At 37.7% G+C, this 25,524-nt stretch overlaps 1 protein-coding gene and 1 non-coding gene across 2 annotated transcripts; both read left to right on the forward strand.

The window, feature by feature from the left end:
- The first annotated feature begins 1,019 nt into the window (after window positions 1-1,019).
- Window positions 1,020-25,490, forward strand: LOC103839595 (disease resistance protein RPS6). The gene is made up of 6 exons (XM_009116097.3): window positions 1,020-1,533; window positions 20,223-21,339; window positions 21,463-21,771; window positions 21,894-22,301; window positions 23,112-24,171; window positions 24,294-25,490. Exons 1-6 carry the CDS (start codon window positions 1,076-1,078, stop codon window positions 24,428-24,430), a joined length of 3,489 nt encoding a protein of 1,162 aa, XP_009114345.1. The 5' UTR covers window positions 1,020-1,075; the 3' UTR covers window positions 24,431-25,490.
- On the forward strand, window positions 17,083-17,189 carry LOC117128641. Its single transcript, XR_004452035.1, has one exon. It is a non-coding gene; the product is annotated as a small nucleolar RNA R71 (small nucleolar RNA).
- Window positions 25,491-25,524: the final 34 nt, after the last annotated feature.

Below are 25,524 nucleotides of genomic sequence, written 5' to 3' on the forward strand. Positions count from 1 at the left end.
AAAATGTGAATAAAATAGAGAAACTCATTAAGTGGAAATCATTGACTGTAAAATAGAAAAAAATATTGTAAAAAAATATAAAGATACACTGAGAAGGAACTTTTTAATAAATATACAAATTAGCCAATTGGAGAAACAACATAGTAGAGTCAAATATGACTAAAAATAACATGTGTGAATTTCACATGAATACAAGAATCAGTTTGTCAATATTAACAAATAAATATATATGATAACTGAAATGAAAAGTTGTAATTAATCCAAATAGATGTACAAAAGCTAAATATCTGGAAAAATGAAAACATTTAACTAAAATCTAGATAAATAAATATATATAATCATTACTAGTATTTTCTTAGGTTTCTCTAGATGTGTGATTTTACATGGCCGTTCCAATAAATAAATAACTATTATTAGTAGTATTTTTATGTTTCTCTGCAAATTTTGTGTACACGCAAAGTCTAAAATTGATATTTTAGAGAGAAAATTTGTTGGTGTTAAAAAAAAAGAGAAACTTTTATCAAATTATATGATTTTTAAAATTTTAGTAGCCATTTGTCAAAAAAAAAGATCATGTTTTAACTTTTAGTGCCAAACTAATTAGGTTTCTGTGTGTTTAAAGTTTTAATATTTATTTATCATTAGTTAAATTATGTTTGAAATACTAAATGATGTTTTATGTTTAAAATAAAACTAAACGATTTCTTAACTTATGCATAAGATTTAAATGTGCATGTATAGCAGAAATTTGACTTTAGAAAGTTCCAAATTTTGACCCGGTCAAAATGTGTAAGTATATTTATGTCTGATGACTCGCTTGCTCTCGTAGCAGAAAGATTTGGTTGGCCCATAATTTGTATTATTTGTTTAGAGAGGGACATTGTTGACTTTCCTCAACCATTGTCCAACAAGTTTCGTTTTACTTTCCATGAAGTTTACCAAAACTAGTGACATGATATGAGTTCCAGCATCAAAACGACGATTATCTGCTCTAGTTTCTTTTGATTTTGTCCTCTCAACTACCAGTTATTGTGTTCTTTATCTTGCCACTTCCTAGAAAGATACTAATGATCTAATGGCCTCTTCTCGCAATTGGCTATTCGATGTTTTCCCAAGCTTCAGTGGCGAAGATGTCCGTCAAACTTTCCTAAGCCATTTACTAAAGGAGCTTGATCGCAAACTGATCAGTGCTTTCAAAGACAGTGAAATCAAGAAAAGCCAGTCCATTGGCCCCGAGCTGGAACAAGCCATTAGAGATTCACGGATCTCCGTGGTAATCTTGTCGAAAAACTATGCATCTTCAAGCTGGTGCCTTGATGAGTTGCTGGAAATCAAGAAATGTAAGGACATTTTTGGCCAACTTGTCATACCGATCTTCTACAGGTTGGATCCTACTCATGTCAGGAAACAGACCGGAGAATTTGGAGAGGTTTTTGACAAGACTTGCCATAACAAAACAGAGGAAAAGAAAAATCAATGGAAGCAAGCGTTGACCGATGTTGCTAATATCCACGGATATCATTCTCGAAATTGGTATCACTTTATCTATTCTATTATTTAGATGTGTTATTGGTATATATATTTTGATTGATTTAGAAATCCATATAGTATTTATAAATCCAAGTAAAATATGTAAATCCGAAGGTTTTTCCTTGGATTTGAGTCTTTTTATTTTTAACTAAAAAATCCAAGCAAATCCATTCAAATCCATTATAAAATCAAATACATTAGTAAATCCGTATGATTGAATAACACTTGATTTGATATAGAGTTTATGAATCATTAAACCAATAACACATAATTTTAATACATATTTGAAAATCACAGAACCAATAACACTAGATTTAGTTCGGATTTTTAAATCCATCAAAATACAACAACCAATAACCCCTACTTAGAATTTTACTTTTATCTACCAATATAAAATTGTCATTTAAATTTAAAACTATATTTTGACCCGCACTGTTGTGCGGATAATTATTTTCATTTTTATACATATAAATCCTTGATATATATGATTAGTGGTATATAATTTTAACATTTATCATATTACTAATAGTTTAATACAAAGACAACAGTTTTATAGTTTATATACAGTAATTTAATCTATTGTTTCAAAATATTATAGATATCTTTCTTATTTAAACATGAACATTAACTAAAACCTTACATTATGTGATATATACGACAAATTATGTTCAATTTATTAATTTAGAAAGTAATTAATTTCTTTACGATTATACTTGTATTTTAGGTTTAGGTCATACATATATGTTAATCGAATTATTTGTATGAATTAAATATTTGACTGAATAACCTATATTAGTATAATTTATAAAACATATGTTTCATTTAGATTATTAAACCAGAAATTGTAAATTGTGTTTGTTTCTATCCTTTTAAACCTTAATTTTCTCTTTATTATATGTGTTTCTGAGGTTTCTTATGTTGTCTATTGGTGATTATACTTTTCTACCCCAAAACTCTTGGATTATTTACCAATGTTCTAAAAATCGGTCTAGGCGGCGTCGCAAAAACTCGGTCTTATCCAAAACGATTTTCTTAAAATCTGATTTATACCAATTTATACGATTCAAATTGATTTAAACTGTTCTAAATTGGTTAAAATGGGTTACATTCTATCTAAATTAGTCTAAATATGTTACATTAAGAAATAATGTTATTATAAATCTGCAAATTTGTCTAATTTCTTTTGTTTTGTATATCTTATTTTGATAATTCATTACAATAATTTTTTAATTAAATTTAAAACTAAAATATGTCATATAAATATATATATATATATATATATATATATGAATAGTTTGCTAACGCCTAGGTCCTGAATAATCTGCCTAGTAGCTAGTACAATAGATCTTTGAATGTTAAATGTTTCTTGCAATTCTTCATCTATCATACATCATGTTATATAATTAACACTTAAACCTACAACTACATTTGATAATAAGCACACTAAAAACAAAAATATTCATATGAAATATATTTTTTCAATGATTCATCTGTTATTTATGTTAATGACATAAATTGGTAGTGGTACAATAGTTTTTGTAGACCGATTATTTAGATTGATAGCATATTTTCAACATTGTGGTACATAATTCCAAATGAATAAATCATAAAATGTTAGAGATGAAAGATTTTAATTGAAATAAATTATGTTAAATTAATATCACAAATTTAATACAAAATTATACATGAGTTTAATATAACTACAAAATTAATTAGGTACTTAAAATGTTTATTTTAGTGAAAATGAAATATACATTTATATTTTAAGAATTACAAAATTAGTTAAATATTTAAAAGGTTTGTTTAAGTAAAAAACAAAATATAAATTTATATAATAAACAAAAACAAAAGTAATTCAATATTTTAAAATATTTGCTTTAATGAAAAATAAAAAATATATTAATATTGTAAATAAAAAGATATGAAAAGATTTTATTTAGATGTAATTCAGAGAGAAAATGAGAATGTCTATTGATTTATTTTAGAATAGTTAAAATAATCAAATATGTATACAAAAATTTATTTAAGTAATTTTCTAAAGGATGCTCCAACTTAAAAAAATTACGCATGATATTAGGTTGTGACTTCTATTTTAATAGAATAGATGGTCCAACAAAAAATATAACAATTTTTGGAGCACATTTACTGTAATTTGGTTACGTATGATATTAGGTTGTGACATCTATTTTAATAGAATAGATGGTCCAACAAAAAATATAACAATTTTTGGAGCACATTTACTGTAATTTGGTTATCAACAATCCGGTCATCCGAATATATTGTTTTTGGTTAACACTTAAATAAGCAAATTTTAACAACCACAATATATTGAAATTATATGCATATATTTTAGTATATAAAGTTTTAGAAACAATTATACAAAATATATTACTTCGAACAGTATTTTGTTTTTATAATAAGTGTATAAGAAATATTTATATAGTGTTTTTACATACTGTTTATTTTGTATTTTGTTTTATTTGGTAAAGTTGGTATATTTTGTTAATTATATATATATATATTAATATATTACTAACTTGTATAGTGTTATGTTTTGTAATGTATAGTATTGATTTTTCATACAATTTTCTGTTTCATTATTATTTTTATATAGTATGTTGTTTAGTAAAAATAATAGATTTTAAATAATTATATATATATTATATTATAATTTAGCAATCCAGATATTAAGATTTTAGACTAACAAAATTATGAAAAATACATGTTTTCTAGGTTATATTTGGTAACTAATACCTATAGAAATTTGAAGTTTGGAAATACTTGTCTAACAATAGATTTACTTACGAAAGAATATGCTCAAATTTTAGTCTATATATTCTATATATTGATATATATTTTATGAATAATAGTTAGGATCTATGCAGATTTGTTATATATCTTAAAATCTGCCTAAATTATTGCAAGATGTATAAAAATATTTCTAAGAATCTTTATAATTAAAATAAACCGTGTAACTAATGTTTTTTTCTAAAATCCTCCGTAACGGGTTGAGAACCTGCATAATATTTTTTGGAATATGTAAACCGAAGTTTTGTCAACTTTCTAATAATCTCAACAATTTTAACAAATGGTTCAGATTTTCTGTGTATACAACCTGCCAAATTAATGTTAATACAAATTCATATATTAAATAAAATATAATATCCAAAATATAAATATAAATAATTCTTACTTATAAACTATTGTTCAAGACTCATATAAGTAATTCAATACTAATATATAAAAACAACAATATTTTACACCAAATTTTAATATTACAAGAAAATCATCTATCACTCTATCTATACTATTATTTTAAAAGTGAATTTGCTGATTGTCATGTTCTCCATAATTTTAGCTAATTTTGCTTTTTTGTCTTGTTTTTATTAGGTTTTAGCTAAATCATTGATTTATTATTAGTTTTTAGTTGACTCACTAATTTATTAATATAAAAAATATCCAACGAATTTTATTTTAATAACATTAAATTTATATTTTTTTATTAAATATCTAGTTATTTTTATTATCTTTGTCATATTTTTATTAGGTTTTAGACTTTTAATTGTCTAGGTTATTGATTTATTATTAGTTTATAACTTATTCACTAATTTATTAATTTAAACAATACCCTTGATGAGTTTTATATATAATTTTATTTTAATAATATTAAATTTATATGTTATATTAAATATTAAATAACTGATTATAAAATAATATAATCTAATTATCAAAAAACATATTTATAAATAAGATAATTCATATTTTTTCTATCCGAAAACAATATTTTAATCATAAAATCTAAAAAATTAAGATACCAAAGAATTTATAATTAAATATTAGTCAAACAAAAATATCTATATAAAGATATTTTCTAAACTACTTCTGTGATATGAGTGTTTTAAAAAAATTAACACAATAATAAGTATATGTTTTGATGAAAAATATTTAACTTATAAATACTTTGATGATTGATTTAACTATTTGAAAACATAAATAATAACTTATTATGCTGATTTTAGATTTTTTTTTTTTTGACACTGAAAAATTATTTTATTCCAAATAATCGGTCTACAATAACGTGTACCATAATGTAACACAATGGATTAGAAACTAAACATATCCACGCACACCACTAGGGGCTATGGTAAATGGTTAAATTCCAAAGAAAGAACTAGATCCTAACCGAAACAAAATAGTTTTAAAACATGAAAGAAGATAAACAGCTTCAGGATAGACCAAACATTGTTGTATGTCTTTATACCTTCACCATTTGAATAACAACTTGGCCCTGCAGAGCATAGCTTGTTGTGTCTACAATAAGAAGAGCACACCGTCAACCTTCGGATCCGGCAATCGACCATAAAACTTTCAGTCCGGAGCAAAGCTAACTCACAGTTATTGAGTTATGTGCCACATGCTACAGAATGCACCATAGAAGACCAACCTGATGTTAGGAGTTTTCAAGGCTCCTAAGACAAATGCTGTAGTATAAATGATTGTCGAACCAGTTCTGAGAGATACTAAAGCACCGAGAATGCAAGTAATCACTTAATCTAAGTGCAACCAATGATTTAGATGGGTTTTTAACTATGACTAATTAATAGGAATAACTAAACGATACTTTCTTAACTATTGGAAAAGAGAACTCATGGATATAGGGATTAGACATCGGGTGATCAAGCCTCGAACTAAAGATGGCAAACGATCAATCAATCTATTAACCTTAAGCTTAGACACAATCCTAAACAAACTCTATGTCTAGATGAATGTTCATTTACTTAACACAATTCAAGCATCAAATGTCTTTGGTTGAATATATGAAAGCAATCATTACTAACAAGTCTATTAGCTATCTTAGCATCTTTAACAACAAATGTCTTTGGCAAGGTATGCTAAAAGTCTAGGAGAGTTATCTCGGGCATTTCATCGAACACCTTTCGGGTGAGAAATGCCTAAGGATCAACAACTGAGTGGCCAACTCAGAAGATGCTTTATGTTCACTCTACTAGCAAGGCAATATGAATGATCTACACTAAAACATCCTAGTTCTAACCTAATCACCCTTAATCTCCCTAACCCATGAATTCAAAAGGTGATTACTCACTAATCTCCATGATTCCTCTTAAACCCATGGTGGATTTCAGATTAATCATGTAGAGAAACACAAAATATAAATAAGAACACAGAATTTCAATAATAAAACTGATCAATTGATTCAAAGAGATCACTTTCCAAAGGTTTTTGGTGGTTTTTTCTAAGAACAAAAGATGATCCTCCCCCTGGTGGCTTACAGAGTAATAAAACATAGGTTTAGAAAATAAAAACGTGCATAATGAAATGACCAAAATGCCCTTGAGAAAACACAAGTTCGAGCAGAAACAAAACACGGAGCGACCTCAGACTGTCGCTCCGACAAGTCGCTCCAAGCTTCGGGAGCGACCTCGCTGTGTCGCTGCGAGAGGTCGCTCCGGGCTTGTTCTCGCGTCTCCGGGTGGTGAATTCGCGAGCGACTTCTTCCTGTCGCTCTGGGACGTCGCTCCAAGCTTCGGGAGCGACTTCAGCACGTCGCTCTGGAAGGTCGCTCCGAGCTTGTTCTCGCGTCTCCCAGTGATGAAAACGCGAGCGACCTTGCTGTGTCGCTCTGGATGAGTCGCTCCGGGATGTGGTGCACAGCGACCTCATGCCGTCGCTCCGAGAGGTCGCTCCAGCAGTGCTCGTCCAAAGCTCACTCTAATCACCTCCTTTTGAGCTCCAAATGCACTCAAATGTCTCCAGAAACTCCATGTGGTGCTCAACTACCTGATAGAGACATATGTATGCAAAATGCAACCTAGACATGGCTAAATCCTAAACTATATGATGAAAATGCACATGAATAAATGGATAAAACAATGTAAATATGCAAGATATCAACTCCCCCAAACTTGTTCTTTTACTTGTCCTCAAGTGAACTTTCTAGAACTTGCAAGGAGAGAGGTTTGAAGGTGGGAGCTCATAGCCAAAAGAAACACAACTAGCAAATATAATTAGCACACTCTCTTATTACACTCTAGCTTCTCTAGGCCTATTCAAATCCTTTTGTCTCTACACTCATCATCAAGCATCCACACATTCAAATCAACCAACTATCACATTCATTAAGCACAAAACATCAGGTGAATTCTTGCAAATGGTCGATTGGTCCAAGTCATTTGGTTGGGTAAGGGAAGGCTTTTATTCAAGTGATTCAAGAGGTTCAAAACATATGATCTTTAAGGTGGTTTACTCTCAAAACAAGTAGCCTTGACATTGCACATAATATATCTAAGAAAGGGACCAACTCATGCATACAATGCTCAATCTCCATTGTTCTACCCTTTTCCCAAACATACAATTACACAATCATTCCCAAATGTCAAACCCAACTCACATCTCTCACCAAAGGATCTTAAGAACTTTAACTCTTCCTTTTTGAAATCTACAAGGGATTTTTCTACAACCTCAAAACATTTCTTAGCTCTTAACAACTTTGCTAGCCCCCTTTTCTTTCTTTTCTCTTTTTTTTTTTTCGATTTCTTTTCTTTCTTTTTTTTTTTATTTTTTTTAGGTTGGGGGCCAAGACTTTTCAAAACTAGAGCTAGAGGTTCTCTACTTATCCCAGAAAATCAATTCACTTAAGCACAAAGAGTCTATCCATTTTTACTTTTCATTTCTCCCAAATCATGATCACAACACTCGCCCTCCCACCTATAGCTAGACAATAGAGTGTCCAATCTAGCAAAAATGAAGATCAAGCATTGTCGTTCCCGATACTCTCAACATTATGCGCATGTAAGACTTTCCGAAGAAGGCCTCACTCATCAAACAATGAAAGCTTAAAAGGAAGGAAAGGTTTTGGGAGTGGTCTACCACTAGAGTTTGTCAAAAAGATTGGCATAAAAGATGTGACAACTCAAGTGTGTATAGCCATGACTCAGTACACAAAGGACCCTAAGCAAGAAGTATTAAGTTCATTCAGTTCAAATAAGGTTGTAGTTGGCTTCAAAGACTGAGTTTCAGCAATCAACAAGTTTCAAGAAGAGTTTTCAAGGCTCGAAACATACAAGTCTTTTCGAGAGGTGCATGGCTACTCAATGGTGCAACGTAGTGTTCTTTACAAGGCATTTAAAATCATTGCTCCCTATGCAAGTGAATGCAACCTATATGCTCTAGACTCTCCTAATGGTGCAAATGATGCAAACTAAATGAAAAATCCTTTTTTTTTTTTTTATGCAAATAGGCGTGCAATGCATGACTCAAATGAAACACAATCAAAGCAAACATGATCAAATGCTTGGTACCTCCCCCAAACTTGAGTTACACAGTCTCTGTGTTGTCAAAGAAAGAAGGAGATACCGAGAAGAAAACTAATATGCAGGAATGAAATGATATATACAAGGGAGTGAGAGAAGTACCTCCTATGGATAGTAGGTAGGGGCAGATGCCCCAGCATCGTCGTCGTCAGGAGGGAAGGTGGTGTAGTACCCACCGGATGCTGTACCGGAGCCTCCATACCATGGCTGGCTCTCAACCTCGTCAATCTCGTCCTCACTATCTGAAGAAGCAAGGGATGGGGATTTGTTGCCGGAAGTGGAAGGTTGAGTGGGTGGGTTTCTCCACTTACGCTGAAGCTGCGCAGCAGTGAGGGGGAAACCAAGAGCATCAGGCGGGGGTGGAGGTTGGGGGTTTGAGGTGTTCGCGAAAGCGAAATCAGCTGAGCTACATCCAGCTATTCCTCCCCTAGTTAAAACATCAGCTACTTTCTTCATGAACTTTGCTGAAGTCTTTGCCTGCTTCTTCACGGTCTTGCTGAGTGCCTTGCACTTATCCTTGAGCTTTTCTATCGTTCTGTCCTGAGCTTTGTTCCATCGCTGGAGGCGACCAATGTGGTCATGAGCATCACGGAGAGCTCCAGGAGGAAGGACTCCGTCATGGGGCTTGAAGTAGTAGCGCGGAGGTCCATAAATATGCTCAGGGGTGTCTGCTACAGGTGGTTCAGGTTGCACGGGGACACTCCTTCTCCTTGATGGAGCTGCTTGAATTGGATCGAGAGGCCCGTGTTCTCCAAGAAAGTATTCCTGGGGAATGTTGAAGCTGATAGCTCCAGGTATCTCTAAACTCGTCAGGTTCCGGTTTGGAAGAACCACCTCGACTGGCTTGCCGTACAAGTAGTAGTGGTAGACGTAGTCTTTCCCGTACATCCCACTGAAATAGGTGGCAATCCTCAAGTAGGTGCCATCAATGAACCTAGGCCCCGATGCGTCCTTTCCCAAGGGAACATTCAGAAATTGGAGCAGTGGTGTGATCATTCCGCCTATCCCTATCTTTGGGCGCGAATCAGTGGTGTACCACGCCCAGTCTCTGTAGTGTTCGAGACGGCCCACGAAGAAACTGACCACCCCAAATGTAGCATAGATATCAGTGCTGGGAAGGGGTAACACTCCGGGTTGAGTGTAGGGACGGATAGCAGGGCAGAGCAGTCGCATGTCTTCCTCAGTAACATTACCAGCTTGCTTCCGTGGGTAGAAAGCATGGACTAGCAATGTGTGGAGGTAGCGTACAGACGGGTGTCGGATGTGTGAGTTCTTGTCAGCCCCGGTGGAGTGTCTGTTTCCAGTGATCAACTTCCAAAGCTCTGTGGGAAGGTTTTCACATTTGGGAAGGGAGTGGTCTTCTAGGTCTTGGAACCCCATCACTCTCCCAATGTCTTTGAAGTTCATGTTGTACTCTCTTCCATTGACCTTGAAGCTGATTTTTCCCCATCCTTGCCTCACATGCGCCGTGTCGTGGTAAGTGACCACAAGAGAGGAGAGGAACTGACAAGTGACATCCTTGTAGAAAGGATAAGCCATGGTGAGGAGTTTCGGCATCTTCAAATGCCCCAGCATTGCCTCAATATCAGAGTCTAGACCCAACTCCTTCAGTAGGTTGAGGTCGGCGAACCTTGTTGGAACCCAGGTGACTCCATCCTTCAAATGATCGTACAGCTCCTCTACAGATGGAGTTTTCGCCCTATCTCGATCAACAGCAACCCCTTTGCCCTTTGACATCTTGGCTTTCTTCGTAGGTGCTGGCTCATCATCACTCTCAGTTTCACCTTCCTCATGGGTGGGAACCGCTACACTTTTCCCTGCCCTCTTCTCGTGTTCTTTCGATTTCCTTGCAGCCAACGTCTGTTGTCGCACAGTCCGCTGCGTTCCTGAGCCAGTTGGCTCGCTGGTTAAAGCTTTTCCTCTTTGTGCAAACTCTTGACTTTCGGCTTCTTGCCTCTCAGCTTCCAACCTGCCCTTTGTCTTCTTAACCATTTTCACCTGAAAAGTTACAAACTTGGAAAGGGATAAGTAGATGGAAGTGAAGAAAAAGAAGACTTTGCAAGCGAACATTTTGCAAGAATGAACTTAACAAATGAATTTCTCAGTTTAAACTCAAGTTCAGCACAATGCAACAATGTGACATCTTAACGCATCTAAAACACCCGCAAACACACCCAATTAAGGTCAAATTCAAAATTCCCCCAAATCCATGAACCCTAATTTGGCCAAAGTGCAAATTAAACTCAATTTCACCCTTAATTCAACAACCCAACTTGATAGATAAGCTTTCCCTAGTCTATTTCACCACAATCTAGCAAGAAAATGACCAAATTTCGACTTTCAAATTCTAGGGTTCATGGACCTACGAATTTGAATTTAAAAACTCAATACCTTGCTTTGGATGAAAGGAAATGGTGAAAGGGTGGTGAGGAATAGACTACAGGGGCGAAAGCTTGGATTTAGAAACAAGAACTAGTTGATTTGGGTGAGAATTTAGGAAGTTTTGGGAATTTTGGTGGGGGTGAGTTTGGAGAGAGTTTGTGAGTTTGTGAGAGGAGGGGAGAGTGAGAGAGATGAAATCGCTGGGGTTGGGGTAGGTTTAGGGTCGTCTGGTTCGGTTTAGGGTGGTTAGGATCGGTTTACTTGAATTAAACCGGGGTTTAGAGTTAGCAAACTTACCTGAACCGGTGCGGGAGCGACGTGAGGGTCTCGCTGGGAGAGGTCGCTCTCGAGGCGTTTCCTCGCGTCGCGAGTTGATGAAAACGCGAGCGACCTCGGAGTGTCGCTCCAGAAAGCTCGCTCTGAGCTGGAGCGACCTCGAGGTGTCGCTGTGAAATCTCGCTCCGCGTCAGTTCTTGAGTGCCCGTTCCGTCGAAAACGCGAGCGACGTGAGGGTGTCGCTCCCATAATGTCGCTCCCAGCTGGAGCGACCCTTCGACCTCGCTCCGAGACCTCGCTCTGAGGTGATTGTTTTCTCGAGACAACGACGAAACCGCGAGCGACTTCTAGGTGTCGCTCCCATAACCTCGCTCCCAGCTGGAGCGACCTCGAGGTGTCGCTGTGAGACCTCGCTCCCACGCACGACTCCTTCTCAAAACTGAACCGATCAAGTACCTGCATACAACTTCTCTCTCTCCTTTTTTTTTTTTTTATGCAATAAGATGAGAAATGAAAAACACCAATGCAATATATACAAGGATACGCATGGGACTTCCTCCCAAGTGAGCTTGTTTAAAGTCCCGAGCTTGACTTTGCCTTCCTTTTAGATTAGGCCGGGGTAGGATCAGACAGTGGAGTGGAAACTCCATCTTCCTCTGGTGCATTGGCCATGTAGAGCTTAACCCTTTGTCCATTCACTGTGAAGTCTCTTCCATCAGTGCTCCACAAGACTATTGCTCCATATGGCCTAACCTCCTTGATCTTGAAAGGACCGGACCACCTTGACTTAAGCTTTCCTGGAAACAACTTCAGTCTAGAGTTGTAGAGAAGAACTTGGTCTCCTTCTTTAAACTCTCTCTTCAGGATATTCTTGTCATGGAAAGCTTTAGTCTTTTCCTTGTAGATTCTTGAGTTCTCAAAAGCATCCATTCTTATCTCATCAAGCTCGTGTAGCTGGAAGAGCCTTTTCTCCTTAGCACTCTTGATGTCAAAGTTCAGCAACTTTATTGCCCATAGTGCCTTGTACTCAAGTTCCACTGGCAGATGGCAAGCCTTCCCATACACTAGGTTGAAAGGTGTAGTGCCCAGTGGTGTCTTGTATGCTGTCCTATAAGCCCAAAGTGCATCGTCAAGCTTATTGGACCAATCCTTCCTTGTAATCCCCACAATCTTCTCCAGAATAGATTTGATCTCCCTGTTAGAAATCTCAACTTGTCCACTTGTTTGGGGATGATAAGGAGTTGCCACCTTGTGCTTCACACCGTTCTTTTTGAGAAGTCCCTCAAGCAGTTTGTTAATGAAGTGGGAACCTCCATCACTGATTACAACTCTTGGAACTCCAAACCTTGGGAAGATGATGCTCTTGAACATCTTGATTACAACTCTAGCATCATTGGTGGGGCTTGCTATGGCTTCCACCCATTTGGAGACATAATCAACAGCCACAAGGATATATTTGTTGCCAAAGGATGATGGAAAGGGGCCCATGAAGTCAATACCCCAGACATCAAACACTTCAACTTCAAGGATTGGATTTTGAGGCATCTCATTCCTCTTGGTGATGTTCCCTCTTCTTTGGCAAGAATCACACTTCGAAACAAAGGCTTGTGTATCCTTGAACATGTGTGGCCACCAGAATCCAGCTTGTAATACTTTTGCAACTGTCTTGAAGGTGGCAAAGTGTCCTCCATAGGATGATCCATGACACTGTGCAAGGATCCCATCAATCTCCTCATTTGCAACCACTCTCCTATAAAGCTGATCTTTGCAGAGAATGTAGAGGTAGGGCTCGTCCCAGTAATATCTTTTCACATCCTTGTAGAACTTCTTCTTGGCATAGCCTACAAGATTCAAAGGCTCTCTTCCTGTGGCTAGGTAGTTAACCAAATCAGCATACCAAGGTTCTTTCTCCTCTGTTGCTTTGACCTCTTCCAGCTTCCTACCAGTCTCACAAACTGCTATCACTGCTTCGATAGCCATGATCTGCTCTTCAGGAAGTCCTTCGTCAATTGGGACACCAGACTCTATCCTCAACCTGGATAAATGATCAGCTACTCCATTCTCAACTCCAGGTTTGTCCTTGATCTCCATATCAAACTCTTGGAGCAAAAGGATCCACCTCAAAAGCCTGGGTTTTGCATCTTTCTTGGCTAGAAGGTGTCTCAAGGCAGCATGATCTGTGTAGACAATGACTTTAGACCCAACCAAGTAACTTCTGAACTTCTCGAAGGCAAAAACAATTGCCAGCATCTCCTTCTCTGTTGTGGCATACCTCATTTGAGCATCATTGAGGGTTTGGCTGGCGTAGTAGATCACATGAGTTTTGCCATTTTTCTTCTGCCCCAGAACAGCTCCCACAGCATAGTCACTGGCGTCACACATGATCTCAAAAGGGAGATCCCAATCAGGTGGCTGGACAATTGGGGCACTAACGAGTTCACCTTTCAGCTTCTTGAAAGCTTGTAGACATTCCACATCAAAACTGAAAGTAGCTTCCTTGCACAGCAGCCTGGTCAAAGGTCTAGTGATCATGGAGAAGTCCTTGATGAACCTCCTGTAGAATCCAGCATGACCAAGAAAACTCCGGATGTCTTTCACTGTCTTTGGTTGAGGCAGACCAACCATAACATCGATCTTGGCTTTATCCACCTCAATCCCCTTCTCTGAAATCTTGTGTCCTAGCACAATCCCTTCTTTGACCATGAAGTGACACTTCTCCCAATTCAGCACAAGGTTGGTGTCCTCACATCTCTGTAGGACCCTGCACAAATTTGACAAACAAGCAGAGAACGAAGATCCGTAGACAGAGAAATCATCCATGAATACCTCCACAACATCCTCAATCAGATCAGAGAAAATTGACATCATGCACCTTTGAAAGGTAGCTGGAGCATTACATAGACCAAATGGCATCCTTCGATATGCAAAGGTGCCATAGGGACATGTGAATGTCGTTTTCTCTTGATCATTGGGATGTATGGGGATTTGGAAAAATCCTGAGTACCCATCAAGGAAACAGTAGAATGGGTGATTTGCAAGTCTCTCTAGCATCTGATCAATAAATGGTAGTGGAAAATGATCCTTTCTAGATGCAGAGTTTAGTTTTCGGTAATCAATGCACATTCTATGACCTGTGATGGTTCTTGTTGGTATCAGTTCATCGTTGTCATTCTTGATCACAGTGATACCACCTTTCTTTGGTACAACATGCACAGGTGATACCCATTTAGAATCTGAGATAGGGTAAATAACACCAGCATCTAGGAGTTTAAGAATCTCTTTCTTTACAACATCCTTCAGGTTAGGATTTAACCTTCTTTGATGCTCGATAGAAGTCATTGATTCATCCTCAAGATGTATCCTATGCATGCACAAAGAGGGTGATATCCCCTTGATGTCATCTAGTGAGTAACCTATTGCCTTTCTAAATCTTTTAAGTGTTTTCAAAAGTTCAGATAGCTCATTCTCAGTAAGTTCACTACTCACAATGACAGGGTAAGTTTCATTAGGACCAAGGAATGCATACCTTACACCATGGGGAAGAGGTTTAAGCTCCACTTTAGGTGCCTTTAGTTCACTCCAGTCATCCTGCTGGTTGTCCTCTCGTTGAGTGACTGAGACTTGTTGGTGAACCATCTGTGGAAGCTCCTCATACTGGTCCTTACTGACAAACGCCTGGTGTGAATCCAGCATCATCCCATAGGCAGTACTCTCCAGGTTCTCGATCACCTCAGCCTCCTTCTCTACAGTTAAAGCATGCTGTAGAGGGTCCTCTAGTGACAACTCTTCTAGGAGTTCATCAGCAAGGGCATCCATCTCTTCGATGTAGAACACTTGGCCCTGAACTGTTGGCCTCCTCATTACTTCCTTGATGTCGAAATGCAGAACGTGCCCTTTACCCAGATGGAGATCAATCTTGCCTTCTTTCACATTAACTATAGCTCCTGCTGTGGCTAAGAAAGGTCTTCCAAGGATTAAAGGGTCTTGAGCTTCTTCACCCATTTCAAGCACCACAAAGTCTGTAGGGATCTCATAATTTCCAACCATCACTGGGAGGTCCTCTAAGATACCCACAGGGTACTTCACTGAACGATCAGCCAATACCAGAGAAAGTCTACACTTCTTGTACTGAGTGAAACCCAGCTTCTTAGCAACAGATAGGGGCATCAAGCTGACACTAGCTCCCAAATCGCAGAGACATCTATCAAATACCATAGGCCCTAGAGCGCAAGGTAATGTGAAGCATCCAGGATCTTCTAGCTTCTTTGGAATGACCAGCCTCTGAATGATAGCACTGCACTCATGAGTGAGAATCACCATGCCCTCCATCTCTTTCTTCTTTGCAGCTACAGCATCTTTGAGGAACTTGCTGTATTGAGGGATCAGCATGAAAGCATCTATAATGGGCATTGTGACTTGGACTTCACTCATTTGCTTGTCAAACAAAGCTTTGTACTTCTCTAGTAGCTGCCTCTTAAATCGACCTGGGAATGGGAGCTTGGGTTCATAGGCAGGAGGAACAAAAGAGTTCTCACTTGCAGGAGAGACGACTTCACCATCTTTAACTGTTTTCTTCTCTTCTCCAACCTTTCCCTTTCCTTTTGCTTCCACTATCTTTTCCAAGATCTCGTCATTGATCTTCTCATCAACAATCACCACTTCATCATCTATGGTGATGGCAACCCCCTCACTTTGTTTCTCAGCATCCTTGGTGAGAGTTCTCTGAGGTAACTCCTTACCACTTCTAAGAGTGATAGCTTTCATGGTTTCCTTTGGGTTTTGCTCAGATTTACCAGGTAGAGAACCTTGTTGGCGATTTTGTTGAGTGTTCATGGCAGCAAACTGGTTCTCCAAAGCTCTGAACTTGTTGTTGAGCTCATTGTAGCTCCCATCAATCTTTGAGTGAAGATTCTTCAACTCATAGCCAACATGCTTCTCACTTCTTGTTTGAGACTCCAGGATTTGTTTCAGTAGAGCATCAGTGCTGCTGACCTGAGGAGTGGAGGTAGAGGGATTAGATTGTTGTTGGGAAGAATGGTTGCCCTTGTTGTTGAAACCAGGAGGAGGGTTCTGCTGAGGTTGATAACTGCCTTGCTGATTGTTCCGAGGCTGATAACCACTCTGCTGGTTGTTGGAATAGGACTTCTGTTGGTAGTTGTTGTACTGAAAGTTGGGTTCTTTCTTGTACCAGCTACCATTGTTGTTGATGAAACACAGCTCTTCCTGACCTTCCAAACCCTCAACTTCATGGACAACAGCTGGTGTTTCTTGGCTTGGGTTGCCGACAAAGTGCAGCTGCTCTTGGGTAGCTTTATCAGCAAGGAGGATGTCTATCTTATCCTGTAGAGCCTTCAACTCCTTCCTCGTTTGCTTATCCTCAGTTCTACTGCTTCTGTCGTGGTCTCCACTGTAGACTGCATCACTCTTAACCATGTTGTCAACCAGCTCCTCTGCATCCTCCTCAGTTCGCCCCAAGAAGAACCCATTACTAGCTGTATCCAGTCTGGCTCTGTACTTAGGTAGAGCACCACGGTAGAATGTGCTCAGCAAACTCTCCTTAGAGAAACCATGGTGTGGGCATTGAGCTTGATAGCCCTTGAATCTCTCCCAGGCTTCACTGAAACCTTCCAAGCCCTTCTGTTGAAAGCTGGAGATCTCGTTTCTCAGCTTAGCAGTTCTTGAAGTAGAGAAGAACTTCTCCAAGAATGCTTTCTTGCAGTCATCCCAAGTGGTAATGGAGTCGCTGGGTAGAGACTTCTCCCACTGACGTGCCTTATCCCCCAAAGAGAAAGGGAATAGCTTGAGCTTTAAAGCATCTTCGGACACACCATTGGTTTTTGACAACCCACAGTAGCTGTCGAACCTGTCCAAGTGATCAAATGGATCCTCGAGAGCCAAGCCATGATACTTGTTGTTCTCGATCACGTTGAGGAGTCCTGACTTGATCTCAAAGTTGTTGGCTGCCACGGCGGGTGCTCGGATTCCCAATCTATGACCATGAATGTTGGGACGGTCGTAAGTGCCAATGGGGCGAGCTGCTCGCTGTTGGTTAGGTGGACCATTGTTGTTAGCGCCATTGACGCCTGCATCTTCTTGATGAACGTCTCCCATGTCAGTGTTCAGTCTCTGCAATTGAGCCTGATGGTCTTCTTCTCTTCTCTTTCTAGCACACTCTCTCTCTAAAGCTCTGATGTCTGCTGCTCTTGGAACTAGGTTTGATGGACCCTTGCTCCTCAAGTTCATACACCTGTAGATTAAAGGGAGGTGAAGAAGAGTTAGTAACAAAAGAAAATAAAAATGACTTAGTCTCAAGCAATTGACTAAATCTCAATGTTCAAATCGACTCAGAATTTGGCAACGGCGCCAATTTGATGTTAGGAGTTTTCAAGGCTCCTAAGACAAATGCTGTAGTATAAATGATTGTCGAACCAGTTCTGAGAGATACAAAGCACCGAGAATGCAAGTAATCACTTAATCTAAGTGCAACCAATGATTTAGATGGGTTTTTAACTATGACTAATTAATAGGAATAACTAAACGATACTTTCTTAACTATTGGAAAAGAGAACTCATGGATATAGGGATTAGACATCGGGTGATCAAGCCTCGAACTAAAGATGGCAAACGATCAATCAATCTATTAACCTTAAGCTTAGACACAATCCTAAACAAACTCTATGTCTAGATGAATGTTCATTTACTTAACACAATTCAAGCATCAAATGTCTTTGGTTGAATATATGAAAGCAATCATTACTAACAAGTCTATTAGCTATCTTAGCATCTTTAACAACAAATGTCTTTGGCAAGGTATGCTAAAAGTCTAGGAGAGTTATCTCGGGCATTTCATCGAACACCTTTCGGGTGAGAAATGCCTAAGGATCAACAACTGAGTGGCCAACTCAGAAGATGCTTTATGTTCACTCTACTAGCAAGGCAATATGAATGATCTACACTAAAACATCCTAGTTCTAACCTAATCACCCTTAATCTCCCTAACCCATGAATTCAAAAGGTGATTACTCACTAATCTCCATGATTCCTCTTAAACCCATGGTGGATTTCAGATTAATCATGCAGAGAAACACAAAATATAAATAAGAACACAGAATTTCAATAATAAAACTGATCAATTGATTCAAAGAGATCACTTTCCAAAGGTTTTTGGTGGTTTTTTCTAAGAACAAAAGATGATCCTCCCCCTGGTGGCTTACAGAGTAATAAAACATAGGTTTAGAAAATAAAAACGTGCATAATGAAATGACCAAAATGCCCTTGAGAAAACACAAGTTCGAGCAGAAACAAAACACGGAGCGACCTCAGACTGTCGCTCCGACAAGTCGCTCCAAGCTTCGGGAGCGACCTCGCTGTGTCGCTGCGAGAGGTCGCTCCGGGCTTGTTCTCGCGTCTCCGGGTGGTGAATTCGCGAGCGACTTCTTCCTGTCGCTCTGGGACGTCGCTCCAAGCTTCGGGAGCGACTTCAGCACGTCGCTCTGGAAGGTCGCTCCGAGCTTGTTCTCGCGTCTCCCAGTGATGAAAACGCGAGCGACCTTGCTGTGTCGCTCTGGATGAGTCGCTCCGGGATGTGGTGCACAGCGACCTCATGCCGTCGCTCCGAGAGGTCGCTCCAGCAGTGCTCGTCCAAAGCTCACTCTAATCACCTCCTTTTGAGCTCCAAATGCACTCAAATGTCTCCAGAAACTCCATGTGGTGCTCAACTACCTGATAGAGACATATGTATGCAAAATGCAACCTAGACATGGCTAAATCCTAAACTATATGATGAAAATGCACATGAATAAATGGATAAAACAATGTAAATATGCAAGATATCACAACCCACGCCAATTCCCGGATCCATCAACGCAAGAAAACATAATATGCACTGCAACAGAAACCACAAGAAGAAAACCACAACCCTAAAACACACTACACGCACCATCACTGAGGACATACAACCCAAGGTCTGAGAAGGCACAAATCACACCATGAGAAAAATAAACGCACCGAACCTAGCCCATCCATGAACCCACCAACACCATAGAGAGGCACATGTAAGAACAGAGAGCATAGGAGAACGGAGCAAGAGAGACAACACCAACAGATCTGAATTTTCAGAACAGAAACGTGTGGGAGACACCCACCATGAACCACAAACAGAAGCCAACTGAACAAGGTCAAGCCTTATTACTCGTGAGAAGCTAACGGCAAAGATCCTCCAATCAGCTGCAAGGCGACACCATCGAAACAGACTCATACCTCTCGGATCTACAGTCAGCTTCACCATCACTGAGATCACACCATGACACAGAAGCCGAGCTCACCTAGAACGAACCAGCACCATCCCAAACGCCATACCGTCGAAGAAGCTCAGCACTAACCACCACCATTGAGGCTCAAAAGACTAGAATCAAACTAAATCTAGATAGGAGAGTTAATGGAGGCCCTCTCACAGCACGGCGAGGAGCGCCGGCCGGAGGAGAAAACCTCAGATCTGAAGGAAGAAGAGGAGGCGGCGCACAGTCTGTAATTTTAGATTAGTAAGACATAAACTAATAAGAAGATTATGCACGTATGTGCGGACTAAACGCTTAGTTAAATTTTAAATTGTAATCTTTATTTTAATTTTACTTCTTGAGGTATAATGGCCAGTATTTGATAATTCAGTATTAAGATTTGTTTCATGTTTGTTGTCCTTGTTAGGGGCAACGAAGCAAAAATGATTGAACATATTGCCAATGATGTTTTGAATAAATTTCTTTCAACCACGTCCAAGGACTTTAATGACTTTGTCGGCATTGATGATCATATCGCTAAAATGAGTGTATTGTTGCATATGGAATGTGAGGAAGTGAGGATGGTTGGGATATGGGGTTCTTCAGGAATCGGCAAGACTACCATTGCAAGAGCTCTATTTAGTCGTCTCAGTCGCCACTTCCAAAGTAGTATTTTCATAGATAGAGCTTTCATATCCAAAAGTATGGAAATTTATAGTAGAGGCAACCCGGATGACTATAACATGAAACTGAACTTGCAAAGAAATTTCCTATCTGAAATTTTAGATAAGAAAGACATAAAGATTGATCATTTGGGAGCACTAGCAGAGAGGTTGAAATATCATAAAGTTCTTATCATTATAGATGATTTGGATGATCAAGTAGTGTTAGATACTTTAGCTGGTCAAGCTCAGTGGTTTGGACGTGGAAGCAGAATCATTGCAATTACAAAAGATAAGCACATTTTAACGGCTCATGGGATCAATCATATTTACGAAGTCAAACTCCCGTCTGAGAAACTAGCTCTCCAGATATTATGTCAATCTGCATTTAGGAAAAACTCCCCTCCTCATGGTTACCTGGAGCTTGCTTGTGAAGTGGTAGAGCGTGTTGATAGTCTTCCTTTAGGTCTTAATGTTTTGGGTTCACATTTGCGGGGGGAAGATAAAGAGTATTGGTTGGATCAGTTGTCAAGGCTTCGAAAAGGTATAGATGGAAAAATCCATAAGACACTAAGAGTCAGCTACGATGGATTAAATAACAAAGAGGACAAAGCGCTATTTCGTCATATCGCATGCCTTTTCAACTATTCTGGTATCATTGAGATCAAGAAGTTGCTAGCTGATAGTGACTTGGATGTTAACATGGGACTTCGAAACCTCAATGATAACTCTCTCATACAAATAAGAAGGCAGACTGTGGTGATGCATTCTTTGCTACAAGAAATGGGTAAAGAGGTCGTTCGTTCACAGTCAAATGAGCCTGGAAAAAGAGAATTTCTAACGGATTCGAAGGACATCTGTAATGTGCTTGAAGAGGACATTGTAAGTTTTTCCGTGCACTCTTCATATAACTCACTATAAGATTCAAAATTTTCCATATGGCTTGGAAGTGTAGGCATTTGTTAAACTAATAAGTTTGTCTCTTCTCATTTATTATCTTTTCAGGGAAGTAAAAATGTTTTGGGTATATCACTGAATAAAGATGAGATAGATGAGAAAGATGAACTGCATGTACATAACAGTGCCTTCAAAGGGATGCGTAATCTCCGCTTTCTAAATATTTACACAAACCAAAGTATGACGAAAGACCGGTTGCACTTACTAGAAGGCTTAGACTATTTGCCACCTAAACTCAGATTATTGAGTTGGGACAGATATCCGATGAGATGTATGCCTTCTAAGTTCTGTCCCAAGTATCTCGTGAAGCTCAAAATGCAAGGAAGCAAGCTTGAGAAATTGTGGGAAGGAATTGGGGTAATATATATAACTGTTTTTTTTTTTTGTGAAAGAGAATATATATTACTATTGTTCTTGTTTTTAATGTATTTTTTTTATGACATTCTTTTCACTTAATGTGTAACTTACTTGCGTTTCAGAACCTTACATGCCTCGACTATATGGATTTGTCGGAATCTGAAAATTTGAAAGAGATTCCAGATCTTTCTTTGGCAACTAATCTAAAGACACTTAACCTCAGTGGTTGCTCGAGTCTGGTGGATCTTCCTTTGTCTATTCGGAATCTGAGTAAACTCATGACGTTGGAAATGTCAGGATGCATAAATCTAAGGACTCTTCCAAGTGGCATCAACCTCCAATCTCTCCTTAGCGTAGATCTACGGAAATGCTCCGAGTTAAACAGTTTTCCTGATATATCAACCAACATTTCAGATCTCGATCTAAATGAAACAGCTATTGAAGAAATCCCTTCTAACTTGCGTCTTCAGAATCTTGTTAGTCTTCGCATGGAACGAATCAAGAGCGAGAGATTGTGGGCAAGTGTGCAGGTATGTATCTTTATTTTCTAGCATTGTGATAAACGGGGTTCTAGGTGACAGTGATGTGCTATGACAATATATGTTTATGACTAATAGATACACGACACCCGTAAAAATATAAGAAATACCATACGATAGTAATGAAATACACAAAGAGAAAAGAAACCCAAAATAACATTTACTAAAAAAAAAAATATAAAGTTAATTTTATATTTTAATATATGATTTATGAATTAGGATTGAGCAATTCTCCTAGATATATCATTTTCAAGTTTTTGTCACAAAAATAGATTCTAAGGAGGAAAATGACCAAAATATTTCACTTAATAGGTAAAAGACTATAATATCGTATATATATAAATACAAATAAAAAATAATAATATTTATAAATATTTGTTTTTCAAATTTTTTTCACATTTTCATTTCGTTAATCGAAATACTTTTTGAAACTATTTTTCAAATTTTTATTTTCTAAATTTTAATATTTATTTTTTATTTTGTAAAATTTTAAACCTTAATCATAAATCTCTCTCTTTTAACTCTAAATCCTAAAGTTTGGATTGGTTAACCCTAGGGGATTAAATATATATTTACCTCGTTAATGAAACATTTTTGTCATTTTGATATTTAGAGTCTACATTTGTGACAAAAACTTTTTTAGTGCTATTTTAGTGTATTTCTCATTAGGATTTATATTTTAATATATAGGGGTAAGGGATTACGGATTAGACCGTTAGAGTAAGGTTTAATTGTTTGAAATATTTAGCCATATACTTTTTAAGGTGATTTGTCTAACATTCTAAACATTTTTTGGTTCAGTCGCTGGCAGCTCTCATGACTGCGCTGACTCCTCTTTTGACAAAATTGTATCTCTCGAATATCACAAGTTTGGTGGAGCTTCCTTCTTCATTTCAGAATCTCAATAAACTTGAGCAGTTGAGAATTACAGAATGCATATATCTCGAGACGCTTCCCACTGGAATGAACATAGAATCTCTAGATTACCTCGATCTCAGTGGATGCACAAGGCTACGGAGTTTTCCTGAAATTTCAACCAACATCTCCACAATCAATCTAAATAATACAGGGATTGAAGAGGTTCCTTCCTGGATCGGGAATTTTTCTAAGCTCAGGTTTCTGTATATGAGGAAATGCTTCAAGCTAAAATGTGTATCCCTTAACATTTGTAAAATCAAACAGCTTGAGAAGGCTGACTTTACAGTCTCAAGGATACATTCTAATAAAGCTAGCTGGTGTGACAGTCCAAGTGCAGTGGTAATGGAAACAGACAACGTTCACGTTCACCGTACATTATCAGCTCCCAAGGAAGCCTCCTCGTCAACTTATGTGCCAAAACTCTACCTAAAATTCGTCAACTGCTTTATACTGAGTCAAGAAGCTCTCCTTCAAGAACTCTCGGTTTTAAAGGGACTGATATTTCCAGGTGAAGTAGTGCCTTCATATTTCACTCACCGATCTATTGGATGCTCTCTGACCATCCCTCTACTCCACAACTCTCTCTCGGTACCATTCTTCAGGTTTAGAGCTTGCGCCATGGTTGAACTTGATCTTAGGTTGTATCCACTTTCTCCCTACATTGTTATCCAGATATGTTGCCGGTTCAGTGACAGATTCGGAAACAGCTTTCAGTCCTTTGGTCAGCCACATAGCTTCACGCCATATCATCAGAAGGGTAGTCATCTGTTTATATTTGACTGCCGTCTCCTTCTAAACAGAGATAATGCTACTCCAGACGAACTTAATTACAATCAAGTTTGCATTGAGTTCCGTATCATTGAGGACCGCTCTATTTTTATACTCAAAGGATGTGGTATACGAATCTTTGAGGATCATTGCCCATCTCCAGATAACCAACCTGGTAAGCCACATATATCTAGAATATTTCAGCATCTATATATCGAGATTTATGTATCTCATAATTAATTTTTCAGGATCAACCTAATATTTATTCATATAATAGATCACTTGAATGCTCTGCAGATAATGTGAGCTCCACGTTAGGTGTAGCTAGATGGGCTCTGCCACATCCTACCAAACGGAACGTCTTTAAAGATTTAACGTTGGCTCTCAATGGCGCAAAGCATCAGTTTTTAAAACGCCGTGCACGTGGAGAATGAAGGAAAGGCACATGAAAAATAAAAGGCAATACTAGTTTGGTGCTGAGAATGGATCTTCCAGTGGGGACTTAATTCCGATATTGTATGAATAGTGTTTCGGACAAATAAAAGTTTTGTAATATCAGGGTCAGGAGTCCGTTTGTTTTCACTATATATGTCCCTCCTTATGTATTGTAACTTTGCTGATTCGAACCAGACTTCTTTGTTGTTCATGGATCAAGAATTTTCTAAATTGTGTTTGCAATTGAATCTGGTCCGAGGCATAGGCAAAGGAACCGGCTGCTGAGGGCATTCTGATTTTATAAAATAATTTTAGTTGTACGTAGGACACTATAAAAATATATATGAAGAATATGGGCATAAATTTGTATTTGAGCATAGGGCATTACAAGTATTTTATAAAAGTTAGACCGTCCCTTCCTGTGGGTTCAATTCCAAACAAAAAGAGCAAATCAGTTTGTATGTATGACACAATGTTTATAGAGAAAGAAACAAGTCACAGTTACGGAATGGGGTACCCTTTCGAGTTTCGACATGCGCTTTTTGCCAATCGCGCCAGCTCAGCTGGAAAATATTTTTCTAATTTGACTTTAAATTTATTGAGAAACTCCGCAGATTAAACTTGAAGAATGCTAAAAATTGGAGAAAAGGTTCCATGGATGCAAAATTTATTTTAGAGCTATTTTGATTATATGAATGAATAAATTACAATCTTTAATATCTATATTAGGAGGGTGTTAGTGGGACTTAAATTTCTATAGAGTTTGTTGATTTTAAAAGTTGAGAGATTTGTTAAATTTAGAAAGAGTTGTAGAGAATTTTGTATATTGTAAAAATCTATGAAAATAAAGTAATGTAATGATTTTAAGAATTCAAAGGAAACATGTACTATTCTCACAATCTTGTTTTGTGAATTAAAATATTAAGAATTCAATTCTCAATAACACTTAATTTAATAGATTTGTAGAATCATTAAAATCTAAACTTTTTGAATAACAAATGATTTTTTATAGAATTATAGAATCATCAAACCAATAACACTAGATTTTAATGAGAATGTGAGAATCTATAAACCAATAACACTAGACTTGAAA

Source organism: Brassica rapa, chromosome A09, assembly GCF_000309985.2.
Source record: "Brassica rapa cultivar Chiifu-401-42 chromosome A09, CAAS_Brap_v3.01, whole genome shotgun sequence".
Taxonomy (NCBI): domain Eukaryota; kingdom Viridiplantae; phylum Streptophyta; class Magnoliopsida; order Brassicales; family Brassicaceae; genus Brassica; species Brassica rapa.

Bases quoted from the DNA above. Each gene is read 5' to 3' on its own strand.
- LOC103839595 (XM_009116097.3), top strand. From the start codon at position 1,076: ATGGCCTCTTCTCGCAATTGGCTATTCGATGTTTTCCCAAGCTTCAGT. The intron at 21,340-21,462 runs GTAAGTTTTTCC...TTATCTTTTCAG, and splicing joins ATGTGCTTGAAGAGGACATT to GGAAGTAAAAATGTTTTGGG. The intron at 24,172-24,293 runs GTAAGCCACATA...AATGCTCTGCAG, and splicing joins ATCTCCAGATAACCAACCTG to ATAATGTGAGCTCCACGTTA.